The following is a 23,208-nucleotide window of genomic DNA, read 5'->3' on the forward strand; positions in this document are numbered from 1 at the left end:
TGCACATATGTGTGTGTTTGTGTGCGTGCTCATGTTCATGATCTAATCTTGGATTAACAGCTAGGGTGAGGCTGTCATTTTTAGCAGCAAGATTCAGAGGGAAAGCTCTTGCAATGAGTGTGAAGGACTTGTAGGTGACAGTGAAATGTTAATTTCCCAAAAAAGAGAAATAAAATAAAGTAGCTGAGGGAACCTTCTAATGCTGCTCTGGAAAAATCCTCTGCTGACACAGAAGTTGTTAGTAACAAGTCTGCCTTTTAAACTGGACCTGCTCATTGTTAAGACAGCACTTGATATTTCTGAAGCCAGGTCTTTTCACAGATTTAAAAGGCAGAGAATGGTTGTGTTGCACAACTACTGGGATGGCAACCTCAGGCCAGCTGGAGGGTTGCGAACCTTTGAYCAGCAAGACCAGTCCTTGAAAGAGTTGCAATGTGTGCTATGGCCATATCTGCAAAACCTGATCATTTCTGCATTAAGCTTTGGAGGGAGACAGTCATGCAACAGGTCAGCTTCTTCCAGCTCATGTTTGCACCAGGCAGACCAGGAGGGTGCCAACACCTGCCATGGGAGCAACGCGGTGGTTTGGAGGAGAGCACTGGAGCCACCGCAGCCTATTGCCACTGCTTCAGCTGTGCTAGCAGACATCTCATTGAGCACTCCAAACCTGAGTCACTCTTGCCAACCCTATCCTCAAATACAAAAGCCTCTTCATTTATATTTTTAAAAAAATTATTTTATAATATATATGATATGATATGATATGATATGATATGATATGATATGATATGATGTGATATGATATATGATATGACATATGATTTTTTAAAAAAAATTATTATACAAATGCCTCTTTATTGCATACTTTATTTTCAGCCTGAGCATGCAAACCTTCCTGAATACCCTGATCAAGATTTGCTGCTTGCTTGAATCTAGAATCCTGCATATGAATTTATTCTACCTTTTTCTCTTGAACAGACATAATTGCTGCTTGAAACATTTATTTTACGTCCTAGCAAACACCTCAAAAGATATTTCACAGTGAAGCATGGCAAGTATATCCACCTGACTTCAGCACTGCTACATTATTAGCTTGGGAAGCTATGACCTTGAAGGCTTTATATCTAATTTATTTCAACATTCCAGCCATAGAGATGTTTGCTCTGATTAGACCTAGTAAATTATCCTCTGCAGATGAATTATCTGGGGATTTTCCTTGATTTTTTTTCGGCTCATTCGCAAACTATTCAGAATGAGCCTGAGCTCATTCATCCAGAATGAACCTCTTTTTCCATGGCACAGATCTGTAAACAGTTTACAGTGAATTTACCCAAATGACTGCTTGAGTGTGTGCCATTTATGGTGTCATCCTCTGGCTAATTTGATTATCAAAAGCTTTAAATAACCAACGATTTGCATTTTTTTTTCAGGTGATCAGCAAATAGCTAGTTCAAGTAGGAAAGCACACACAAAATAAGGCAAAAGCTGCCCTTCTCTTTGCATGCTGGAGGTGGAAGGGCTCTTTCACACGAATGTAGGAAAGGAGACGTATAAAGAAATAAAGAACCACAGAGGGTTTTCAACAAAAGGTCACAGATTTGAACCTTATAGAATTAAGGTAAATTAAGTATTTTGACTCATAGGGTCTGCTTTAGGTCAACACCACTGCATGCAGAAATGTTATGTAGCCTGGTAACATAAAACTGGAGCATTGGCCTTGGTGCACATGGCACTGTGATCTTCACACATGCTGACCTGYCTTTAGGGGAGCTGAACTAAACTTCTGTGTTTTTCTGACTCCTTTTTGACTGTGATTTTTTTTTTCTGCAATATTATTCTGCCCATGATACAGCAAGTCCTTGCAAGCAACTGAGTTGCAGGGGCTTAGTTCGTTATCACTTGACAGCTGAGCCCCGGCAAGGAGCCATGTGCAACTCCAAGCCAATTGCAAATGTAAAATASAGCAAATTAGCTCCAATCACCCACAGTGATATTTTGCTTTGCATTTGCAGGAGGCTATAAGTCTGCACTGTAGTTGTAGCTTCTACTGAGCTTCTTTAATTTGGTCACCTGCAGCTACATGAACAGATCCTTCAGGAGGAGAAGGTTATATCAGCATTAAAAATGGGCTTTTTTTCCCAGAATGGGTTGTCTTAAAGACTGAAGGTAAGAACAGATGCACAGTTTTGAAAGATTTGTGCTCCTCAGGTAAGATCTTTCCTTTGAGTAAGATCTCTAGTATGTGCAATGGCCAAGTTGACACTATCACCCTCATCACCCCCAGGAGAGCAGTTAAAGAGCCTGTTAGGACAGGAGCTCACCCTGCAAGGTCCATGCTGCCTTACCTAACATCCACTGAGCTCCTGAAGGCCCCTCATCCTCATGTCACTTCTGCAATACATGTAAGTACTGCTTACTTCCCTGAGGACCCTTCTCTGGTCCCATCAAGCTTCAAGTACTGGCCTTGGGTGTCCTGCCAACAACTTATTGCATTTGCAGAACAAGTTCTCATTACAAAAAGTGCTTATTGCTGGTATCTCTGCAGCCCTATGACAAGGTTCGTCTGTGACAGAAATCCCTTTTTCAGCCTGGCTGAGACTGAATTAATGGGAGCTCRAGGCTCTGAGTATCCCAACTTTTTCTTCTTTGCAATGATCCAGGTAGTGTTCCAAACTCCAGGGTAAGGGGGAACTTCTGTTGTTTTGCTTTTATATTAAGGATTGGAAAATATGATTTAATCCTTGAACTGTATAAAGAAATTGTAAATGCAGAATTACTGGAAAAGGCGCAGGACTACTTCAAACAGGAAATAGCTTCATCAGATGTTTTTTTGGATCGAGATTGTTTGGAGTGTATTTTATACTTCTCACATCCAAAAAAGAAGTGTTGCAAAAAATAAGGCTACATAGTTATTTGAACTTTAGCACAAAATGCTAACATAACATTCACTTGTGCCGTTGGTTCTGTTTCTCTGGGATATGTATAGCTAAAGGCAATATACAGCACTTTGGCAGGTCAGGGTAACATTTGCTTAAAACATGCTTAAGCCTGGGCTCCGGTGACCTCACTAACCAAATAGATGAGGCTAAAAATAAATGTGAGATGTTGTAGACACATAGGAGCCCCTGTTCCTCTGACTGTTTGGAGAAGGAAGAAGCAGATTCTGCTGGTTTCAGCTTGTCACGGGAGATAAGACCTCGCATCCGATGGTTGGGGTGGGGGGTCCTTTGGTCTCATTCTCTCAGACAGCAAATACTGCACAGGGGCCTCCACAAATCCCTCCTGTTCTCTGTATTCCCATTCCCCAAATACTTCAGGCTCTTATATTTTTATGGCTAGATAATGAAGCCAGACTAAATCTGTCATCTGATCTCTCTGCTAATGTAGCAGACACAGTTTTCCAATCCCAGTTTAAGCTGATTTTACTTAGCTGTGACCCCTGGATGATGCAGCTGGAACAAAACTTCAGTTCAGGTCCTACATTTTGGCCAACGTTTGACTTCTGCTTGCTATAAATTCACTTGAAAATCAATAACACAGGAAAGTGAAGATGCTGAGTTTAGAGTAATAGTAAACCGTCTTAATGGAAATAATGAGCCTTGATCACAGAAGGGGAATTCATGTTCATGAAAGTAAGAAAGAAGGAAATTACACTTGCACAGAGGGGTTACACAGCTCTGCTATATGTCCTGAGGTCCCACATTTATCCATTTTACCAGGCATCATGGACAAGAAAGGGTTGCAGCAAAGGCTTAGGAGTGTGGTGCATGGGACATATAAAGACCACCAAGCAATCTTGGTGGTCCATGGCATTATATGGCRTGGAACCAGCAGAACCAGATGATGATGAGAGATCTTGAAGGTGAGAAGCTTTTGTGCTGACACATCTCTGATCACACAGCTGATTTCTTTTGTCATCACCCTAATAGGAGAGTTGGAGTGGMGTGCCAGGAGACTTTATACTGGTGCAGATGGATCCAGGCCACCCACAGCACCAAAGACACCACTCAGACACCTAAATAGGCTGAATGTCACCTGTGAAAGTCCCATGTATTGCCACCACGCTGCAGATCTGTTACCATTGGCTTGGGTCCCCATGGACGTGACTATCTCCTCAATGTGCCGTGTTGCAAGAACAGGATGCATTTCGTTGTTCCTTCCTCTCTTAATTAGACTTGACTTTTTAATGAGGTTGTCAGATGGACAGAGATCTAAGGCTTGTGGGATGGACAGATRGATTGGCCTTTCCTACCACAGCACTTTTTCCCACTTTGAGGTGATTTCCTCATTTTTGTATTTGATGAAGGAGGGCAGGCTTGTTAGGGGGGTTATTTTAAAATGATTTTTCCTGCTGGCAGCAGAGAGTTTCAGAAGGGGCCTGACCTTTTGTGTGCCATAGCATCTGCTCCAGCGAGGCCCATCAAATTCTTCCCTAATGAGGAAGAACTTTGTTTTTATGCTGTGGCTGAGTTTGCTGAGAACAGCTCAATTTCCTGCCTATCAGCTGGAAAACCTTCCACTCCAGAGACCGCTTGGTCTCCTTTTGCTGACACTCAGTCAAGTCAGGGAGGCCAAGGCTGTGAGTTGACTTGAAAAGCTTGAGCTAAACCCAAAAGCTTGAGCTAAATTCCAAAGTTCCCTGGTAAACCTGATCTGTCCCTGGTCTTTGCTTATAAATCCTCACTGCCCTTGCTGTCCAAAGCAGGCAGAGAGCTCAGGATCTGTAACCAGTTCTTTTCTTCCAGGAAAAWGCCAGTCTGCAGTACCAAGAACATGTGTGGGTGGTGTCCAAAGATGCCTCCTCTGCTGCTTATTTCTATTGCTGTCCCCGGCCCTCTTCTCTGTACAGCCTCCCCCTTTATACAGATAGTCTCTTTCATCTTCACTTTCCCCATCCCTCCTTCCCTCCCTCTGTCCTTGCCTAGGAGCAAGAGGAAGAGGAAGGAGAACCACACATGACAGACCAGCCTAGAAAGTGAGTAAGGTGGCTAAGCTCAGCGCTGGAAGGCAACTTTAGTTGTCTTTTCCCTCAGCTCTCCTGTAACACATTTCTGATGAACTTTACAGGCATGTTCTAGTGTCAGCTCAGCTCTGAGCAAAATTGTAATACAGATATGTGGAGAAAAAAGAAGAAAAACTTCCTTCTTTGTTGAAAAAAAATGTAGTAGGAATGTGTCAGCTGCAACAGCTGAAACAACGGGAAGGGGAAGCAATTGGAGCTGGTGTGTGTAGGATGAAAAGGGTTTCTACCAGGGCCATTTGGGAGGAATCAGGGGAGGTGAAAAGGAAGAGAAAGGCCCTGAAGACACTTGACAAAAGAGAGGGAAGGTTTGGTGGCCATTTGCTCCCAGACTGCAAGGTTTAGCAAGGATGGGCTGGAGGCTAAGACACATGCAGTCTCCCTGGCCTCAAGCCCTTTCTCCACTCTAGGTCACATGCATRCTTCATCTGCAAGATAGCAATTGCCTTATGTTTTTTACACAAATTACTGTTTTTGCAGTCCAGAAGAGCCTGAAAGCAGCCCAGAGAGCCCGTGCAGCCCTTTGCAGACCYGCTAATGAGCAGCCACCTCCGCGGGACTTATGGGTCTCCCCAAGCAAGTACAAACAACTGCTTTACACTATGCAGAGGCTGCCTCTTAAAGCGTTTACGGTGACATTGTGGCAGGCTCAGTGACGGGAACTCACCTTCATGTAATTAATTCCAAGGCGCTGTCAGCGCACCGGGTTCTCCTTGGATAAARCCGGTGTTAAATAGGCTCCAAACTTGCCGTGTCAGCCTGCTTTGTACTTGAGAGGAGACGTGCTCCTCGGGCTAGGGGGAAGGGAGCGAAGGCAAATATGCTGATGGCTGAGAGACACTAAGATATGCTGGTAATGGGGCCAGCCAAGAGCCAGCGAGAGAATAAATAAACATAATATGGTCATGACAGTCTGCCTGGAATTGTGTTGCAGCCTATTAAGATTTCTTGTTTCAAAGGAGGCAGTAATTTAGTGAAAGCAATATGGTGAGCGGGCTCCGGAATTATCGATTAGCTTTGATCTATAAATTGCTGCTGAGCTCCTTGGAAATGTATGAGATGAGGACAGGCACATAGGACGAATTGGGGCCAAATCCCGGCTGGTGCATGGGTCTCAATGGACAAGGTCTATGCAGTGTTTGGAGGTGGCTGCCCAAGCTGGGAGATGGAGCAAGAACAGCAACAGATTTAGGGAGAGAAGTCCCGGCCCCGCAATCAGCGTGGTGCAACGTGTACCACCACCAGCCATCATGGAAGTGGACTTCTCCAATCTCCTAATCTGCACCCTTTCTATCACTCGTCTGCTCTTGATCTTAGGTGGAAACCCCTACGTGGGTTGCAGTCCCTAGGGCTATGGGAAATATGTGGGCTGAAACCTTATTTCCTGGGAAGCTCTTGATATGGAAAGGTTTTTTGCAAGTTTAAGGTGGGCAGCGCATGAACAGATATGAACATCTGAACCTTCTTTGGGGGAAATGTGGCCAGGCTGGTGTGTGCTGAACTTCTGCACAGTGAAGCAGCTACTATGATAAAGTGATAAGAATTTATCCTCCAAGCAATGTAAAATATGTATCTCTTCTGCTTATATCCCCATGTTGCAAGGATCATTCTGTGTGTTTCTCAATATGCATCTTACATCCCTCAGACACTGGTTCCTTGTAAATGGTAATGATTCTGGCACCACTAACAGACTGGTTTGATTTGGCCAAGACAACACTATTTGCCTTCTACCAAGTGCATACTCTTAGGTTGATGCTCTTTCAGAGAAGCTGCTTAAGAAACAGAGCATCTTCTCTTTGTGGTTCGATTGTAGAAGGGAAGTAGYTCATCTATTGCTACAGTAGTAGCTACCCTTGTAGCTACACAGGGCTACAAGGCTGGCCAGGGGAGCTGTGGGCTGTTCTTTGGATCTTCCTCATGGGTTCTGTTGAATGGCATGTTTGCTAAACTCCTATCTTTCAGTGCCAGGTCCTTTTGCAGACAGTGCTGGGACGTCTCCAGGCTCATTGTCCACGGAAGTCTGTACCCACCTGGTTCCAAGTCAGTGACATGCCACCTGTCCCAACTGCTACTGTCTTCGGGATCAGGCCACACATGCCTGATCTTCCAGGGCTTGGATCCAAACTCCAACTGAGCCTGTAGAGCAATCCTTGTTTGCTTCAATTTTGGATCTGGTGCCAAGTTCTCAGCACTATGCTGGGAATGAATCAGGATGCTGCTGGAGGCAATGTTTGATGAGGCACCATGTCACCACTTTCCACTCCCTGTCTTCATCTTTTAAAACCTAGAATGAGTATTTCACTCATTTCCCTATCGTTATAAAAGAATACAAGATGGAAAGACACTTCCTAAGATCATCAAGGCTAATCCTCTGCTCCTTCTGGGAACCACATCACTCATGCTTTTGCATAAGCCTTGGTGTTGGTGGCAATTAAACTGTTTGGCCCTTTAAACTATGGCTGATCTCYTGTGAATGCTCCATCCTTTTCCTAATATGCAAGTGGGTTGTAGAGTCTTTCCTAGCAGAGCCTGGCTGCTACCGTTATCAGCTAACACCTTCTACTCCCACCCCATCTGTGCTTGGCACTATTTTCATGCATAATACATTGATCATCTGCAGCAGGGTGGGGGGGAAATCATCACTTCAAGTCACTTGTTTGAATTCAAGCCACATCTGAGCTATATCCTTTGCTGACTCCCATCCCGATAGCTTGATTTAAGGCGGGGAGAAAAAAATACAGCTAGAAGATCGCAGGCTCCTCCTGTCTGCAAAACTCTAAAGAAAGTATTGCTTAGGTTTATAAGCCACTGAGAGCCCTATAAGTGACAGAGCTGGTGGAAATCCATGCAGCACTGATGCCTGATTGCAGCCGTTCCAGCTCACACCAGGCAGGGGACAAGGGCAGTGTGTGTTTGACAGCCTTGGTCTTCCACAGGGCAAAGGATCAAGCTCTCCGTTTTGGCAGATTATTTTCATGTCCATGAATATTTACTGATTTTCAGGCACACTGCTTTTTGTTTTACACCAGCGTTGCTGGGAAAAGTACTGGTGTTTCATGCTGGAAAACAGATCTTCAAAGAGTAATGCACACTTAACAAACTCGGTTTTGAAGTCTCGCAGGAAGGCTTTGAAAACAAAGGCTCAAATTCCAGAGTAAGTAGAAAGTCCTTGGTTCCTAGTGGTGAAAGCTTCCTACCAGAATTATTCCCAGAGGCAGTATAGACTTTGCATTTTGCCTCATCTAAATGCATTAGAAAGAGTATTAAATTTCACATGTGCTGCATGTTGATGTAATTCTCCCGACACGTCTGTTTGCACCATTATGAAATAAGGGATTTCCTTTCCCTTTCTTTCCACGTTTGCCCTGGTCTCCAGGGATCTCAAGGATATGATCCATTGGCATATGAGGATTATRACTTTTACATAGAGGACTTAAAAAAGGCTTCGTCATTGTGCTAATAGAGGTCTCAGGACGGCATCCCGCATTAGCAGTGCTTGACTTAACTGACATCCTTTGGCTGAATTGATCCATTAATCTTTCGTTTCGTGATCCCTTCAGCAACTCTGGCCTTGGTTGAACTTTTCTATATGTAGTATTTTCTYAGGACAAGAACTTGGGTGAATGAGGCTCTGGTGGGTATTTTTATATGAAAATACCAAGTCATATCTCCTTTGTCACCCCGTAGAAAGGCAACTACCTGCAGCAGTGGGTCACAGCATAGTGGTGGTGTTTCCCTGGGGTCTAGGAGATGAGTCTGGTCTGAGAGGCCTGCAGGAGAGGAGATGAGGTCTACTGCTCATGCAGACATGCTTCTGTAGCTCTCACCTCTCAGGCCTGGGGTTGGCTTGGGCTACAGTTGTCATGGCCCTGAATTTGGGGTAGGTGATCTGCCCACAGTTGGATTTAAGGAGGGGGTAGAGCTAAGAAGAAGAGGCAGAGGTGGGATTTTCTAAAGTTCTTTTTCTTTTTATATTAAAAGGGTGGCAGAAAATGAACTTATCAGGCCAAGAGCAATAGGGAAGATGAACAGTTCCTCCATGAACTAATGTTGCCCGTTCTAGGCAGACTTTAAGGTAGGCTGCCTTATGCCGCCTGGTGATGCTCCAATTCTTATGTGCTAGAGTTCTTTATCCATGGTGGATCACTGCGTTCTTCAGTCCATTATATGGCACAAAAGTAATGTGCCCTGGCAGAGACAAATACACATGAAAAGTACTGGAGAAGATGCCTTGCTCTTGCCTTCATGCGAAGCTGTCTGCAAAAAAACCCCTCCTTCCCTGCTAAAAAGCCCAAGACCAACATTACATACATGCAACAAGCACCTCCCAGCACCCAAGCACGTGCACGTATGCTGTAAGCTGGTATGTAAAATGTTTGYGTTCATGGCTCCAAACCACATCACCCGGCTCTGTCTGGGAGCCTATTTTCCTTAATGAAAATTAGGAAGTTTCTCACCTGCCTACTTGTGCTGAATGGAGCCCAGGAACTCTAGGAGAGCATTCCTGGAGGTTGGAGCAGGAATCCGGCAGCATTTCGGCATGCYGCTCTCTTCCCTGGGTTGCTGCTGACATCTGGAGGCCATGCTGCGGCAGCGAGCACGGGCCGTTATATCTGCATGGCATTTTCATGCTCYTAGCAGCACAAAAGCACCTTTTAGCTTTCCTGCTGGAGCTAAGAACTGGTGGTCTGAATCTTGGGGTGAGCCTCATCACACAGATTTGCTAGAATCCTGTTGCTGGTTGGGGTARTGTCGAGCAGACTCAAATAAGGCAGGTTTGGGTACAAGGTGGGTTTGGATACAGGATAAACTTTGATCTGACCAATTAAATAGGGAAAACTGAAGCAGACTTCCAGCTGATGGCAAACAGACTTTGTTTTTGCTGATTGTGGCTTGGACATCCCTTTTTTGCCCTCTGCTTTTGGCTTTGCTCTTTGTTTTCATGCTTCAACATGGGGACTTTCCTAGGAGCTGCCGAGCATTTCCAAGACTGCAGYCCCCGCTGCCCCCACCAATCCTCCCGTTGCCAACTTGAGGACTGAAAGGCAGGAAGGAAAAGAAGAAAGACATATTAAAAAGACATTTGCTTATTGGAACTTCATGCTTGCAATGGGGAAACYGAGCAAAGTGGTTAACTGGCCAAAGCTCTGTAGGGACAAGAGTTTAATTCATAACTGATTTATATCTACTTTTGAGAAATGTGCATGTTGGGATCCCAGCATTTGTGTTGCCACTGGCTTTTGTAATATAGATATATAGATGCTGAGTAGTCTCTGCATGTTTTGGCCCTTTGTGAGTGGGGAATTCCTGTCTAGTAGGAATGACCAAGAAAGGTGTGAGGACTTGGTGGCCTGCAGTTTTCTAACTGTGAGCCAGCGATTTTGTTTTGATTTTTGACAGCTTTTTTTTGTTTATTTTTTGAGATGGATGCCTAGGCTTTTGAGGCTGAGATAACACAGATCTCCACTGAGGTTTCATCCTTGGCTTCAAGTGAGTATCTGATGCCATCTTAAATTTAAGATCTTAACTTTTCCTTATGTTTTTCATGCACTCAATGAACCATTTAATCAAACAGGAACTGAATTCTGTGGTATTCTCAGTGAAAACTCTGATTTATGCTCTTTTCTGGCTTTGGTGCATGACTCTACGTGCTTTGCTATGATAAACAATCATCTGTTTCTTTGAGAATCTGGATTTACCTCAAGACACATTTGCTCTTTGAGCAGCATCAGCGTCTTTCTGGCTAATCCCTCTCATGGAAAACATTAGCTTAAATCCTAAGATATACCTTCCTTCGTTTTTTCAGTGATGCTTTTTTTATTATTATCATTCTGCTTATCATTATATCTCTCTTTCTGGGAATGTGTTATTTCATGCTTCGGCATCTCACCACAAAAGTATCACTATGGTTTCCAGCTACATATGTGAGAACAACTGAAAGAGAAATTGGGAAAGTCTTTATTCAGGATACAAGTCTCCAAAATTATATTGAACCAGTCATTAATTGGATTCAGTAATTGCACTACTTTAACTCAGAAGAATGATTCATCTAGAAGTGCTGGTAGAGAATTATCCTAACGAAGTCTAGCACCCTGGTTTTGAATTTTCTAAGCGGATTTGGAGTTGCTTGCATTCATGTCTCAGCTCAGTGTCCATGAAGCAGCCAGTGCTCCAGTGCTGGATAGCACGGCCCTCTGAAGGTGGTAGCCAGTCCTCTGGGTGGTGGCATCTCCAGTTCCAGGTCTGAAAGAAGCTAAATGTTGACTTTATTAACATTGACAGGCAAGACTGCATCATGCTAGTCCTCAGGCACATATGCTGGGGGTACCAAGCAGCCTTCTGCTTACAGGAAAACTGTTTTAGCCTTCACAAGAGACCTGCAACGCCACTTTAAATTCTGCTTTGCTTGCTCCAAAATCTGATCTTTTTGCTCCTTTAGGTGCCATCACAAGGGACAGGGGATGGGCCCATGGAGAAYGATTTCTTATGTTTATCAGACCAATTCTGAACTGGTTTCCTGCTTTTTGCTCATGAGTCAGACAGAGGATGCACCTCTCCAACTGTGATGGAGTAGAAAACACCACGTGTGTGGCCTCRCTTTAGTAATTTCTATAAAAAAACAATCCCACTGGCTATATGATGTTACATCAGTCAAGCCATTCTGCTGCTTCAAATTGTCTCTCCACTTCCAGAAAAAAAAATCAAAAAACAAGCTAACCTCTCCAAATGAACTGGCTATTAATTGAAAGAGACCTCAAGAGTTCCCTAAACAACCCCGTGTAGTAATTAAAGACAGATCAAAGTGCAGTTCCTCCTATTCTCTCTGGAAGCAACTGAATTTCTGAGGGCCTTCCTTATGAAGAAAGATAATTCCTTGGGCTTTTCCACAAGTGTGGAGACGTGCACTCTGCTTGCTGGTAGCAATGACTTAGGTGATGAACGTGGGAATGCGCTGCTGCTGTTTAATATAATGTATTTCATGACTCTTGGAGTTTTTTAGGGAAAGTATTTGCTCGCCTTAGACATGCTTCCCCTTGGGATGCAGGCAGCAGCAGAACAGCTGGCAGTGGCTCTGGGAGAGCTGGAATTCCCTGGAATTCCCTGAGCTGTGCAGCAGCGCTCAGTTGCAGGGAGAGCTCCGGAACGGCTCCCTGGAAAGGCTACATGGATCTGTTGGCCTCTGGAGCATTCCTGCTGCTGGTGCTGCTAGGAAAAAAACATAGATTTTTTAGGTTGGATGTTACTCCCCCTTTCTGTGCAAAGGGAAAYGGCAGTAGAGGCAGCACCTCACTTGCATTCATGAATTAAATATCTCGGGACCTTTTGGAAACTCCGGTTGCTGGGGAAAAGTTGTGTTATAACTTTACTCACCGTCCAAAATTATTTTTCTTGACCTCAGCAACTACAGGACTGCTTGCTGGGGCTGATTTATTAGTAAGCATCAGCAGGACCAGGCACCAGACCTGGAAGAGCACTGGACTTGGGTGGTGTTTGCCAAAGGCTTTTACCTTAACTTGGGTAACACAACTTACTTAGAGCGGGGCCTCTGCTCTCTGCAATAGCTCCCTCTTTCAAAGGTGSCACAAGGACAAGATCTGCTGTGGTTGTGCAGTGCTCACAAGATGATCCTGCTGGAAGAGGCAGCTTGCTCCATCCCCAGAGAGATTGTTGCTGTGCCTAAACTCTTCTGGAGACAACCTTATTGTTCATCATAAATACAAGTAATCACATTATATCCCCAAAACAATTCCTCTCCCACTCTGGCCTACAGCTTTCCAGAGATTTTCCCCTTGCTTTTCCCAGTGGAGAGGACCACACACCMTTTAGTGCTCTTTTCTCCATCTATCTACAGCTTTGCCCTCTTTCTTTCCAGTGTCAGGCACCACCACATGCCCTCAGGGCTGCCACAGTCCAGGTCATCTCATCCCATCTCCAAAGCCTGCACCAAAACCTGCCATTTTTGGCTTCAGGAAGCCTCCATGAACCACACCACAATATGAATTGGCTCCTCCTGTTTCGCACTGACAACCACGGCCCTGGGACGTGTCCCAGCTGATGCTGCCGTCAGCTAGACCAGCCAAACCACGCAGCAGAGTCCTGGACCTAAAACTGCCTGAGCTCTGAGGGGAAACACTGAAGGGAAGGGAAGGGTCTGTCAGCACACAGCCACCAGAGGGCATGGGAAGGAAAGCCAAGGCCCTTCCTCCAAAGGCCTCTCTGCAGCCCTGTGGAGATTTACAGACGRCCTGTTTTTCTCAAGGTACACATCTGAATTCCTCCAGGGAGATTTTGTGTTTTGTGCTCGTGGCTGTTTCCTCTGTGCGCGGGAGCCACAGCTACAGGTCTGTGGGAGGAGGAAGGAGCCCCACAGCGGTGCTCGGGGAAGGGCAGCCCCAGGATGCCTGTTCCCAGCTCAGCTTCCCGCTTCCTCTGGCCCTCAGTGAGGTGTTTAGTCTGTTTATGCCTCAACCCTTGTCCAGAGGGGCACACACACGTACCCTGGGCAGCRCAGGGTGGTAAGAGATGCATTAAAAAAGGAGCTGGCCTGTGACAACGGCTGCAGAAAGCAGACTGGCTTTCGGAAGTGGCAAGTGTTTGGTTTTCACAGCTTTTCATTAAACACCCACCCATGGGAGAATTTGGCCYAATCTGTTCAAGGAGCCACTTTCTGACTCCATTCTTGCTCCCCACAGGGATCTCTCTTGCCCTTCCCTGAAATGGTTGAACAAGCATCCTTGTGTTTTGCTGATTCTTCACTGCAATAGGACATTAGCAGCTTGCTTCAGGGCTGAGTCCTGCTGTTTTGCACATCAAGGAGTGAGCAGAACAGTGGAAACAAGTAGGGAGAAATCTTTTAGAGATGTATTGSTTTAAAGCTGTTCCTCGGGGCACGGTTCTTTCCATGCTGTTCTGTCCAGCAAATGGACACAGGTTGTACACTAGCCCAGGGGCTCTGCCTGGCATCCTGGTGCTGACGAGCATCAAACATAGGGAGCCAGACCGGAGGGGACCATAAGAAGCTGTGCAATCCCGTCGGGATCACCTCTTCCCTAAACTGTCCTGACACTGTCTCTATTGGATTGTGGTTGAGGTGAATGGTCCCTGAAGGAAGGGCTGGGGAAAGGCAGCATTAAAAAGTGAGGTCTGGTAAATATGCTGTAAGTCAGGGCTTGGTGAACACATCTGCCAGCATCCAGCTGCTTCTTCAGCTCAGCAGTCATTCTCATCACCTTGTCACACAACTGGATCACAGCTTGCTTTGACAGTATTGCTGTCCTACAAGACAGCCACAGCCCCCACYAGTCTGCCTGATTTTGTGTAGCTCCTAGTCCTACTGCCTGGGAAAGACTTCATGAGAGTGAGAGATGTTAGACAAGAAGTCATCCTTGAGGGCAACACTGGGAAATAATTTGGGAAGGGAAGGAGAGTGCATATTTGGCCAGGCCTGCGTGCCAGGTCTTGAACCAGCAGAGCTGTTTTGGCAAGAAGTACAGTTTTGTTTGACTGAAGTAGTTACAAGTTCAACTTCAAGGCTGATTGCATCTTTATGACCTAAAATTGCTTTATAGCTGTAATTTATTCTCTGTTTAATACAGGAATAGCTCTGCCAGGATAACTACATCTCCAGGAGGAGGTTGCTCTTGCTGCAACACCCGGAGGGTGAGTTGAGAACAGTTATTCACTGTCTCTCAAAAAAGGAACTAGAGAATATCAAAGAAAAACCCTGTCAAGCAACAGCAAAAAGACAGGTACTTTGTGTAGCTAATCTCTTTTGAGGCTGCTGTTTCTAAGGCTGGATTTGAGATCTTTGGTTGATGATAAGGCTGCACTGCAGCGACAACTATCATACTTGGCAAGCTACTTGGTTAGCACTGTGCTAGGATCATTTTTAAACTATATTTAAGTGCCTAGGGAGTACAAACATAGCAGCAAGGCTCTGATATAGTGAGGAATCCTCCATTCAAACCAATTGCTGTTCTTACAAAATGCTATGAAAAAAAAAAAGAATTAAATGCATGTGTGTTTATATGCGCTTTATAAGCACCATCAGAAAGTTTTTTTTTCAAAGCCACAAGGATAAAAGGTGAAATTGGCTTTCTTCATCTTAGCATAAAACAGGAAGAGGTAGAATGAACCATTTCCAACACCATGGTTAACCTTCTTCTAACCCTGTCCATTAGATGCCTCTTATGTCCCTTAGCTGAGCCCAGGTCCTGCCTTTCAAACRTGTTTGTCAAGTCCTGAAGACTAAATCAATATGACAGCTCATATCAGGCATTATTAAGTTATATCCTTTTATTTCTTTCTCCGAAGGTGCTATGAAATGCCTCGGCAAAGCTTGTRCATGTCAGTTCTGGGAACAGTTGTGATTTTTTGCAAGCAGCAAAAYCCAAACAGAACCAGCAAGCCCTACCATACATCTCCTCTGCATTTTTGTGGGACAACCTTAAAGATGCCTTGCAAAACCAGTGCACTTGTCCGGTTGTCATTACAACCTGGGAGCAAACTGAAGAGAGAATTTCTTACCATTAATAGTCTCATTTTGTGTCACTTTAAGTCTGGAGTTCTGAAAAGTCATATCTTAGCAAAAGGCAGAAGAAAGGTTCTCCAATGAAGAATTCAAYCTCTGTATATTCTAGAAATATTTTTTTCTATAAGAAAACATCATTATTTTCAGTTTTGGGGAGTTCAGAAGCTTCTGATAATGACTCCATTTTCTGTGCATTCCCATCACCATGTGGTTGCTGTAGTTCTTCTTCTGGAATGAACTGAGCAGGCCAGCATCTTCTTTGTTGATTTGCTTCACTGTCATTACTCACCTTTCCCATTTGATGGAGATCCTTGGCAATTATTTTTTCAGTATCTTCCAGTACCATGGTTAATAAATTAAACAGTAGAGCAATCCAGGCAAGGCCAAAAATAATCCAAATGGCTACAACTGTTCTGTAGTAGGAAAAATAATTCCTGTCAGATTGCTTTCCTGCAGACACAGAGAGACAAAAAAAAAAAAAGGGAAAATTTACAAGTTAAAATTGTTTGTCTCCGTAACATGGAGTAACCTAATTAATTTATCCAAGTATTTTATGTTGAGTGCTTTAAGGTGGCCTTTACATTGTGGTGGAGTCTCTCACTCAGCAAGGCTGCAGCTCAAAGGAAAAATGCTTTAGGTTCAGGTAGGGCTGCTCTCCTGTGATTTTAATAAGTGGGTATATGTCAGCCCACCATGCTAGCACCTGTCCAAAAACATACTGGGACTGAGGTGGATTAGCCTCAGATCAGGATATTTTCCCCTCCAGTATAACACCTCCATTGCAACCTCTGCATGTACAAGTAAATTGTATTGCATTATTATGAAAATATTACCAAACTCAGAAGGCACAAAAAGCAAAGCACAGTTGGCCACTAAAACCACTCTACAATTGCTACCTAGATTATTGTAATTCTCTATATTCCTCCAACAAACTGTGATTATGACTAATATATAATTATTTTAAATTACAGGTATCCTTGATCATAGAAAGAAAATTTGCAATTCCTGCTTTGCTTTTGAATGGCTGCAAGATTATCCACCATTAAAAAGGTGGGTGACTGATGAGAGTTCACCGTCACAAACTGAGAACACAACTTTCTGTGTTGGAAATCAGAGGACTGAAGCATGTTCCATGCAGTCCAAACCTCTTAGCATCACCCTGTATTCAACCCTTGTATTCTGCATGGGTCATGTCATTTAGTTCCTCAGCAGTTCATGACTAATTTTGGGAAAACTTTTACTCCTGCTGCATTTAATCCCACACAACCATATTAGCACGATCTAGATGATATGACCCTGGAATCTGCTTGAAAACATAGGTTTTCATAAACCAATGTACAATATTCTTGTATTTCCTCATGCAATATCTTTGGAAATGGGGCAGATATGGGCTGGTTTGCTCTCATGCCTWGAGATCCAACAGTTTTTTTCTGTTTCTGGTGTTGATTTGGCATAGGAGCTGCCTGCCTTGGTGCAAAGCATGTCCTTTTGTGTTCTTAGCTGGAGCTCATGATTTGGGAATAGGGTTTCGACACCATGGTAGCAAATCAACTGTAATGTCATTGCAATGCTTCCTCAGAACTGGGCTTAACTAGAGCATGAAGTTTGTTTACAGCCCAAGGGGAGTTTCACCTATATGTGCATGTACAATGAACAGTTAAATTCAGACTCTGGAATTTTCTTAGGATGTCTCCCTGAAATAAAAAAGAGGCTTTATCTCTTTATCTCAAAAAAAAGAGTTTTGAATCATTAATATGCAAATAAGCTCAAACCTGTTCTGTTCCCCTCAGCCAGCACAAATCCATCTGTCTTCTGTAATCAATTTTAAATGCATAATAGGGAGGATAGCCATTGATTCTGCTAGTTTCATTGTAGGGTCATGAAGTATTAAAATTATGTTTTATTACTGATGTTTAATGCCAATACAGATAAATGCTGCAGGAAAAATTATTTCAGGCCCAGTCCTTTTAATGAAGAAGCCAGTTCTGATGTGTTATCTGAGTATAAGTCCCATTTTTCAATTGCTAATTCCCCTCTTCCCATTTTTGCACATTTTTGAGATTTGCTGTAAAATCGTGTCTTCGGAAATATGACCAATTATTTGTTTATTACACATGTTGAAAAAGAAGACTTAGATGGCCAAAGCAGGGATACCTGCCGTATTTTGTATGGTTATCACAAACCATCTCCTTCCCATATATGCAAATTGCCAGGCTTCTTTGAAATATCCTCTACACTTCCCTGTCCCTTCCCCAAAATAGAGGCTTCTTTGTAGAGGCTTCTTAAAGTACCATATATAATTATATTTAGACATTATCGCACTTTCATCAGCTCATACCATCCTAGAGAGATGAATATTTGCCCCAGAATTATATACAGGAYGAAGATTAGGAAGACCCATGTGGAAGAGTTATCTCTACAGTACATTCACTAGTGGCTTGTGTAGTCACCTCACAATAATTACAGTAGCATCCGTGGCCTTTCCATGTGTCTCCTCTGTGAATTTAACCTTACCTACTACATAATCACCGAAGCCAATGGTGCTGAGGGTGATAAATGCAAAATAAATTCCTTCACTGTAGGACCAGCCCTCTGTTCTCTGGAAGAAGAGTGATGGCAAGCACAGAAACACCAGGATCCCCGTCACCAGGAAGAACAAAAGGGTCAGAAATTTGATCTTCTTCTGTAAAAGAAATTAATTTAATTACAATTCAGATTTGACAGAGTAGAAGGTCATATGTAATGGTGGGGTATCCAAACAGCAGGCTATTTGGAAATACCTACTAGAATCTTGACAGAATCCCATCTACTATCTTAACAGCAGCCCAGCWGTGAGCATACAACTGTGCCTGAGTAAGTGGAACCAGTTACCTTTCTCACTCCTTTCCCGTACAGGAATTTCCCCAGCCTTTTACACAGCAGTGAGAGCATCTTACTGACACGGTGCAGAAAAACAATATTCAGAGGGATTCCAAACAGAGCAAAAAAGACACAGAAGATCTGTCCCCCGGCAGTTTTAGGACGTAGGGTGCCGTAGCCTATGAAAGAAAGATGGGTCAGAGGAGGCATTGCAAAGAGCTGGTGTGGTCCACATTCCCATTCACACCTACCCAAACCTGGTAGTACTCAAACCAAGCCTTTGCCCCCGGAACAAATGCCTAGCACTTCTCAGCACACATGCATTCACTTTGCTCTGATAAAGCCAGTTGGCAGATGAAGTGACTTGCACTGCATATGTCAGAGGATGCAGAGAGCACTGTGTGCTTCCAGCCCAGCCTTAATGGGAATGAAACCATAATCTAAAAGCAGTTATGGAAAATACACTCTCTCATGTGACAAATACMTGGAAAGACAGAAACCAGAAGGCCAGAGACCTGGAAGATGTCAGGGCTGGAGTCCAGGGCTGTTTGCCATGCCAGATTTGGATACATCCCACCCCTAGCTTCTTCTCAATCTGCCTGTGAAGGCATGGCCAGGGCATATATCACAGTGCTGTGTTAGTGACCTCCTTGGCTGGATGCCAGAAAGCTGGTATGTCTGGATACTGGCTCAGATCCTGGAAACAGTGTAGGGTATATAAAAATAGCCTGTGCTACATAGCCTAGACCTCAAYGGGTGATTTATTCATGCCAATTAGTTGTCTTTAAATGTTATTAAAAGTAAATTAAAGCAGTGAAATAGCCGCAGAACTCCACACATGTCCCCTACTGGACAGGAGACCTTGTTCACCCCTTAATGTACATATCTGAATGGAAGGCTCCTGTACTTTGTGCATGTCCTTCCTGAAAAAAAAGGCATTTTCCCCAGCGCAGCTCATGTCAAGTATCCATTACTCTTAGTGTGCAAGGCTCTTTCTGAGAGAAAAGACAAATAAGACAGCTGGCTGATTTATTGGCTGCTGGGCCTCAAAATACTTGAGCTATCCTGTGCACCCTCTCACACAGCTGTTCCACTTTCATGACTACAAAAATTAACATTCCCTATCCTGGGGGGTTGAAGATGGGTAGAAATACATGCCGTAGCTTCACCAACAGATCTGTGCAGTGAAGGTACAGAGAAATAGGCAAAGCTGTGTTTCTGTGACAGCCTGTCTSTTTTACTGGAGAAACAAAATTTGATGGGAAGCAACTGATCTCTGCCTGGCGGAAAATTGCAGTAATGAAAATGAACATGCTATCAAGGAACAGCTTTTACTAATAGCATGCTGACAAACTAGGGAAGTTTCATTGGCATATGAATATTGCTATAACCATGAAACATTCCTCACTGGTGTGATGGGTCAGAAACCTTTCCTAGTGCCCAGCCCTTCTCTGTGCTAAAACCACCTCTTCAACTCTGACAGAGTCAAACATATACATGTGCTGGTAAGGAGCAAGGACTAAGAGGAAGGTTTGATCTTCAGCTGAAGTTCATTGGTGGTAGCTGGACAAATTGATCAATAGGAACAAATCACATTTCATTTCATTCTCCCTCCCAAATCCTCATCTATTGTTTTTCTGTGTTGTACTGAAAGGGTTCCAGCAGATAGTGAAGATTACTAGACAGCATGTTACTTAAGGCTCTGTATTTTCTTTCMTCTAAGGTAGGTGGTCTTAGCTATGGGGTCATGCAACATCTACAACCTGCTGTGATGCTGAAACACCTCTGGGACCCTGTGACTCACTGATCAGTGGGGCAGCTATGCCGAAGGTAGATGATGTCTCAGCTCCCCTCTGCAAAAACATGGATTTACCCATATTGCATGTGATTGTGAAGCAGCAGCCAACAGCGTGGAATTTATACTGAGGTTTGTCCTATCTGTGCTTTTTGGAATCTATTTCTGGGAGAAAGGGAAAGACACAGAGAAGAGACACAGGGGAAGGGCAGCCTCTGAAATGCTAAGAACAACCCCGTGCTTGAAGTAGCAGTGTAGAAGTGATAGCATTCTCCTTGCCGCCTTCTTATGTTCCCCGTCCATATTCTGGCCTAAGGCATGCACTAACCCAGGACAGGTTACTAAGGTGATGTTCATGCCCCAGCAGAGTTCACTTTTTTTCCTACCATTCTTCTATTTTTTCAGCAGTTTTGGGAATGATTTACAGCTTGTTTGACCCTAAAATAAGTCCAGAGAAGTTAATCTCCTTCCCTCCCACAACTGGCAGCTGAGCCAAGATTTTAACAGATGGCTAGAAAATAAGAAATGGATAGGAAACAATGATGTGAAAAACACTGGAATTTCACAAGCCAAAATAAAAATGAATGAAGATGCTTCATTGCTGTGGTATGGTGAGGTCTCAAGATCAAGTCTGTTGCTGCTTCCCACCCTAGCCCCTGAAAAGCTGGAGTTTTACCCTTGAAAGCATTATCTGTTCAGATCCTAATAACTATACATAAACACATCACACACACACACGAAAATCCTACCTATTGTGGAGACGACTGTGCCTGCAAAAAAGAAGGAGTTACTGAAATCCCAGTTGCTGTTTTCAAACTGTGATTCATTTCCAACAGGGTACACTCCATTCTGAATAGCTTCAGTCAGATTCTGCAAGAGAAGGCAAGGTTTGGAACAAGCACTGCTGCTTTTTTCAAGCATTTGCTGTAAGAGTATTATGGATTTTAGTCATTTCTGCTTCTTTCTTGTGAGTACCACTCACCTGTCTCCAAAGCTAGTCCGAATACCATTCAAACCTTAGCTTTCTAGGAAGGTACATACTTGCTGGCAGACAGACTGCATTTTTAAGTGGTAGTTTTTTGCCCTGTGGTTATGTAGAGTGGTTGTTTGTTTAGTGTGAACTGCATCTCCCAGGGACCTCAGATATATTTAGGCTACCTACTTTGGAAATGTAGAATCCTAAGAGAAGAATAGGATACACCAGAGCTGGGCAGCCCACTAATTTTAAGTGATGCGATGACTGACTGCTGGTTTTGAGCTTGTCCTTGAGTTGGTAGTAATAGATCCAGGGTCTAATTCCTCATCTGTGCAGAGGAATTAGAGCAGTGTGCCTAATCCCTCCCAGCAAGGCACATCTAATTCATAGTATACAGGAAGCACATGGCACACTACCAGAATATAATTTTAAGGCTGTGTTCTGATTAGTGTCACAAGTTTAAATCCAGAGAAAGTCCACTGATTTTCAAGTCATTACTTCGGGTGTAATTGCAGCCAGACTGACATGTGCACAGTTCTCTTAATTGAATGCATGAGCACACACATGCAAACAGTATTTGCAATTAAGCCTTTGAGAGGTGGGTAGATAAACATCTGTGAGAGACCGTTTGAGCTCAGTGAAGGCCGTCCTGGGGTAGGTGGTTGACTAGATGCCTCTCCCAAGTCCTTCCAGACCTATCATCTACGAGTCTGTGCTTTCTCAGACTTTTGCTTTCGTCCTTGGTTTTAGCAATATATAATGTTGATATATTTTTAAAAGCCCTAGGGAAAAAAAAAAAAAAAAAAAAAAAAAGGCAATACGCAGCTGTCCCTGTCTTTAGCAAACAGAAGACAGGGGACTGGACATCTGGAATACAGGCCGTTTTATACAGAACTTGCCTAGATTAGCTCCAGGGCTGAGCCCTGCTAGAGGCAAAACACAAGCTGGAAAACGTTGCACCAATATGGTCTTCCACCCTTCCCTCCCCCACCAGATCTTCTACTGGTAACCCCAGAAAATCAAGGCTAGCAGAAATCATTCCATAGCAAGACACAAAGATTTCATTTCAAAGATCCTTTTTCTTTCTTTTCTTCTTACTGCTTCTCAGCTCAGTAAGGAGGAGTCCTTATCCTGCCAACTGGCCTGTTGAGAGCCTTGTAGTTTCCCATGCAGAAATGCTTACAGGAAGGCTGTTTTCAGTCCCTATTTTTTTCTCCGTCGTAGAAGAGAGAGCTATAAAATAACTAAGGTGACCAGAGAAGATGACCAGAGAAGATGACCAGAGAAGCACTGCTTTCTCTACAGTGGTGGAAAGAACTTTCCCTTGGCAAGGCTGAGTGTTTCCCTTCCATGGTGCCTTTGAGAAATAAATCCTAACTACGCCACAAGCCTTGCAGAGATTTGAATTTCTTTTTCCCCAAGAGGTTATTTCAGAGCTTGCTACACTGCCCATAATACTGCTGCACATGGCAATCATCCCCACTGATGTTTCTGACACCTCATCTTTCATGCCATGCCACCCACTGTAGATCAGCACAGTCCCACCAAAAGCCAAGCCAGCAGGAGGCAAGAGGCAAAGGAATCAGGACCTCAGTTTTGTTTTGTTTTGTTTTAATAGCTAACACAAAAGGTTCTGTCAAGCCTCATGCATTGCATTAACCATCAGTGTGACCTCCTAGTCAGGCCAAAGAAGAGACTTGTGCTTTGCAGAAATCATCCAACAAATGCAACAGCAGGAATACGGCAAAAGTCATCTGTGTAGTGAAGAAATGCAGGCTGAGAAGGACAAATAGCCTCCCCCCATGCCTCGCACTCACCTTCATGAACTGCTCCATCTCTGCCACCGTGAGGTGGGTGAAGTTCTGCAGAAAAGCCTCCTTCATCTGGGCGGCTGCCAGTTTCTGCTGCTTCTCGGCAGTCTTCTCCAGCGCCTGGAACACGGCTGCGCCCACCAGCAAGTAGATGAAGTAGCCGGCCACCAGCAAGCCCTTCTGCAGCCTGTCGCTGCTCATGGCCCTCCGCGGGAC

The 23,208-nt window shown here is 44.0% G+C and overlaps 1 protein-coding gene across 1 annotated transcript; it reads right to left on the reverse strand.

Annotated features, from left to right (window-relative positions):
• Positions 1 to 15,467: 15,467 nt before the first annotated feature.
• On the reverse strand, positions 15,468 to 23,208 carry LOC112959700 (potassium channel subfamily K member 16-like). Its single transcript, XM_026053773.1, has 5 exons — positions 22,999 to 23,208; positions 20,955 to 21,075; positions 18,423 to 18,589; positions 18,066 to 18,234; positions 15,468 to 16,001 (listed from the first exon to the last, which is right to left on the reverse strand). Exons 1-5 carry the CDS (start codon positions 23,191 to 23,193, stop codon positions 15,673 to 15,675), a joined length of 981 nt encoding a protein of 326 aa, XP_025909558.1. The 5' UTR covers positions 23,194 to 23,208; the 3' UTR covers positions 15,468 to 15,672.

This window comes from Nothoprocta perdicaria, unplaced genomic scaffold, assembly GCF_003342845.1.
Source record: "Nothoprocta perdicaria isolate Ctin4 unplaced genomic scaffold, notPer1 scaffold_118, whole genome shotgun sequence".
NCBI lineage: Eukaryota > Metazoa > Chordata > Aves > Tinamiformes > Tinamidae > Nothoprocta > Nothoprocta perdicaria.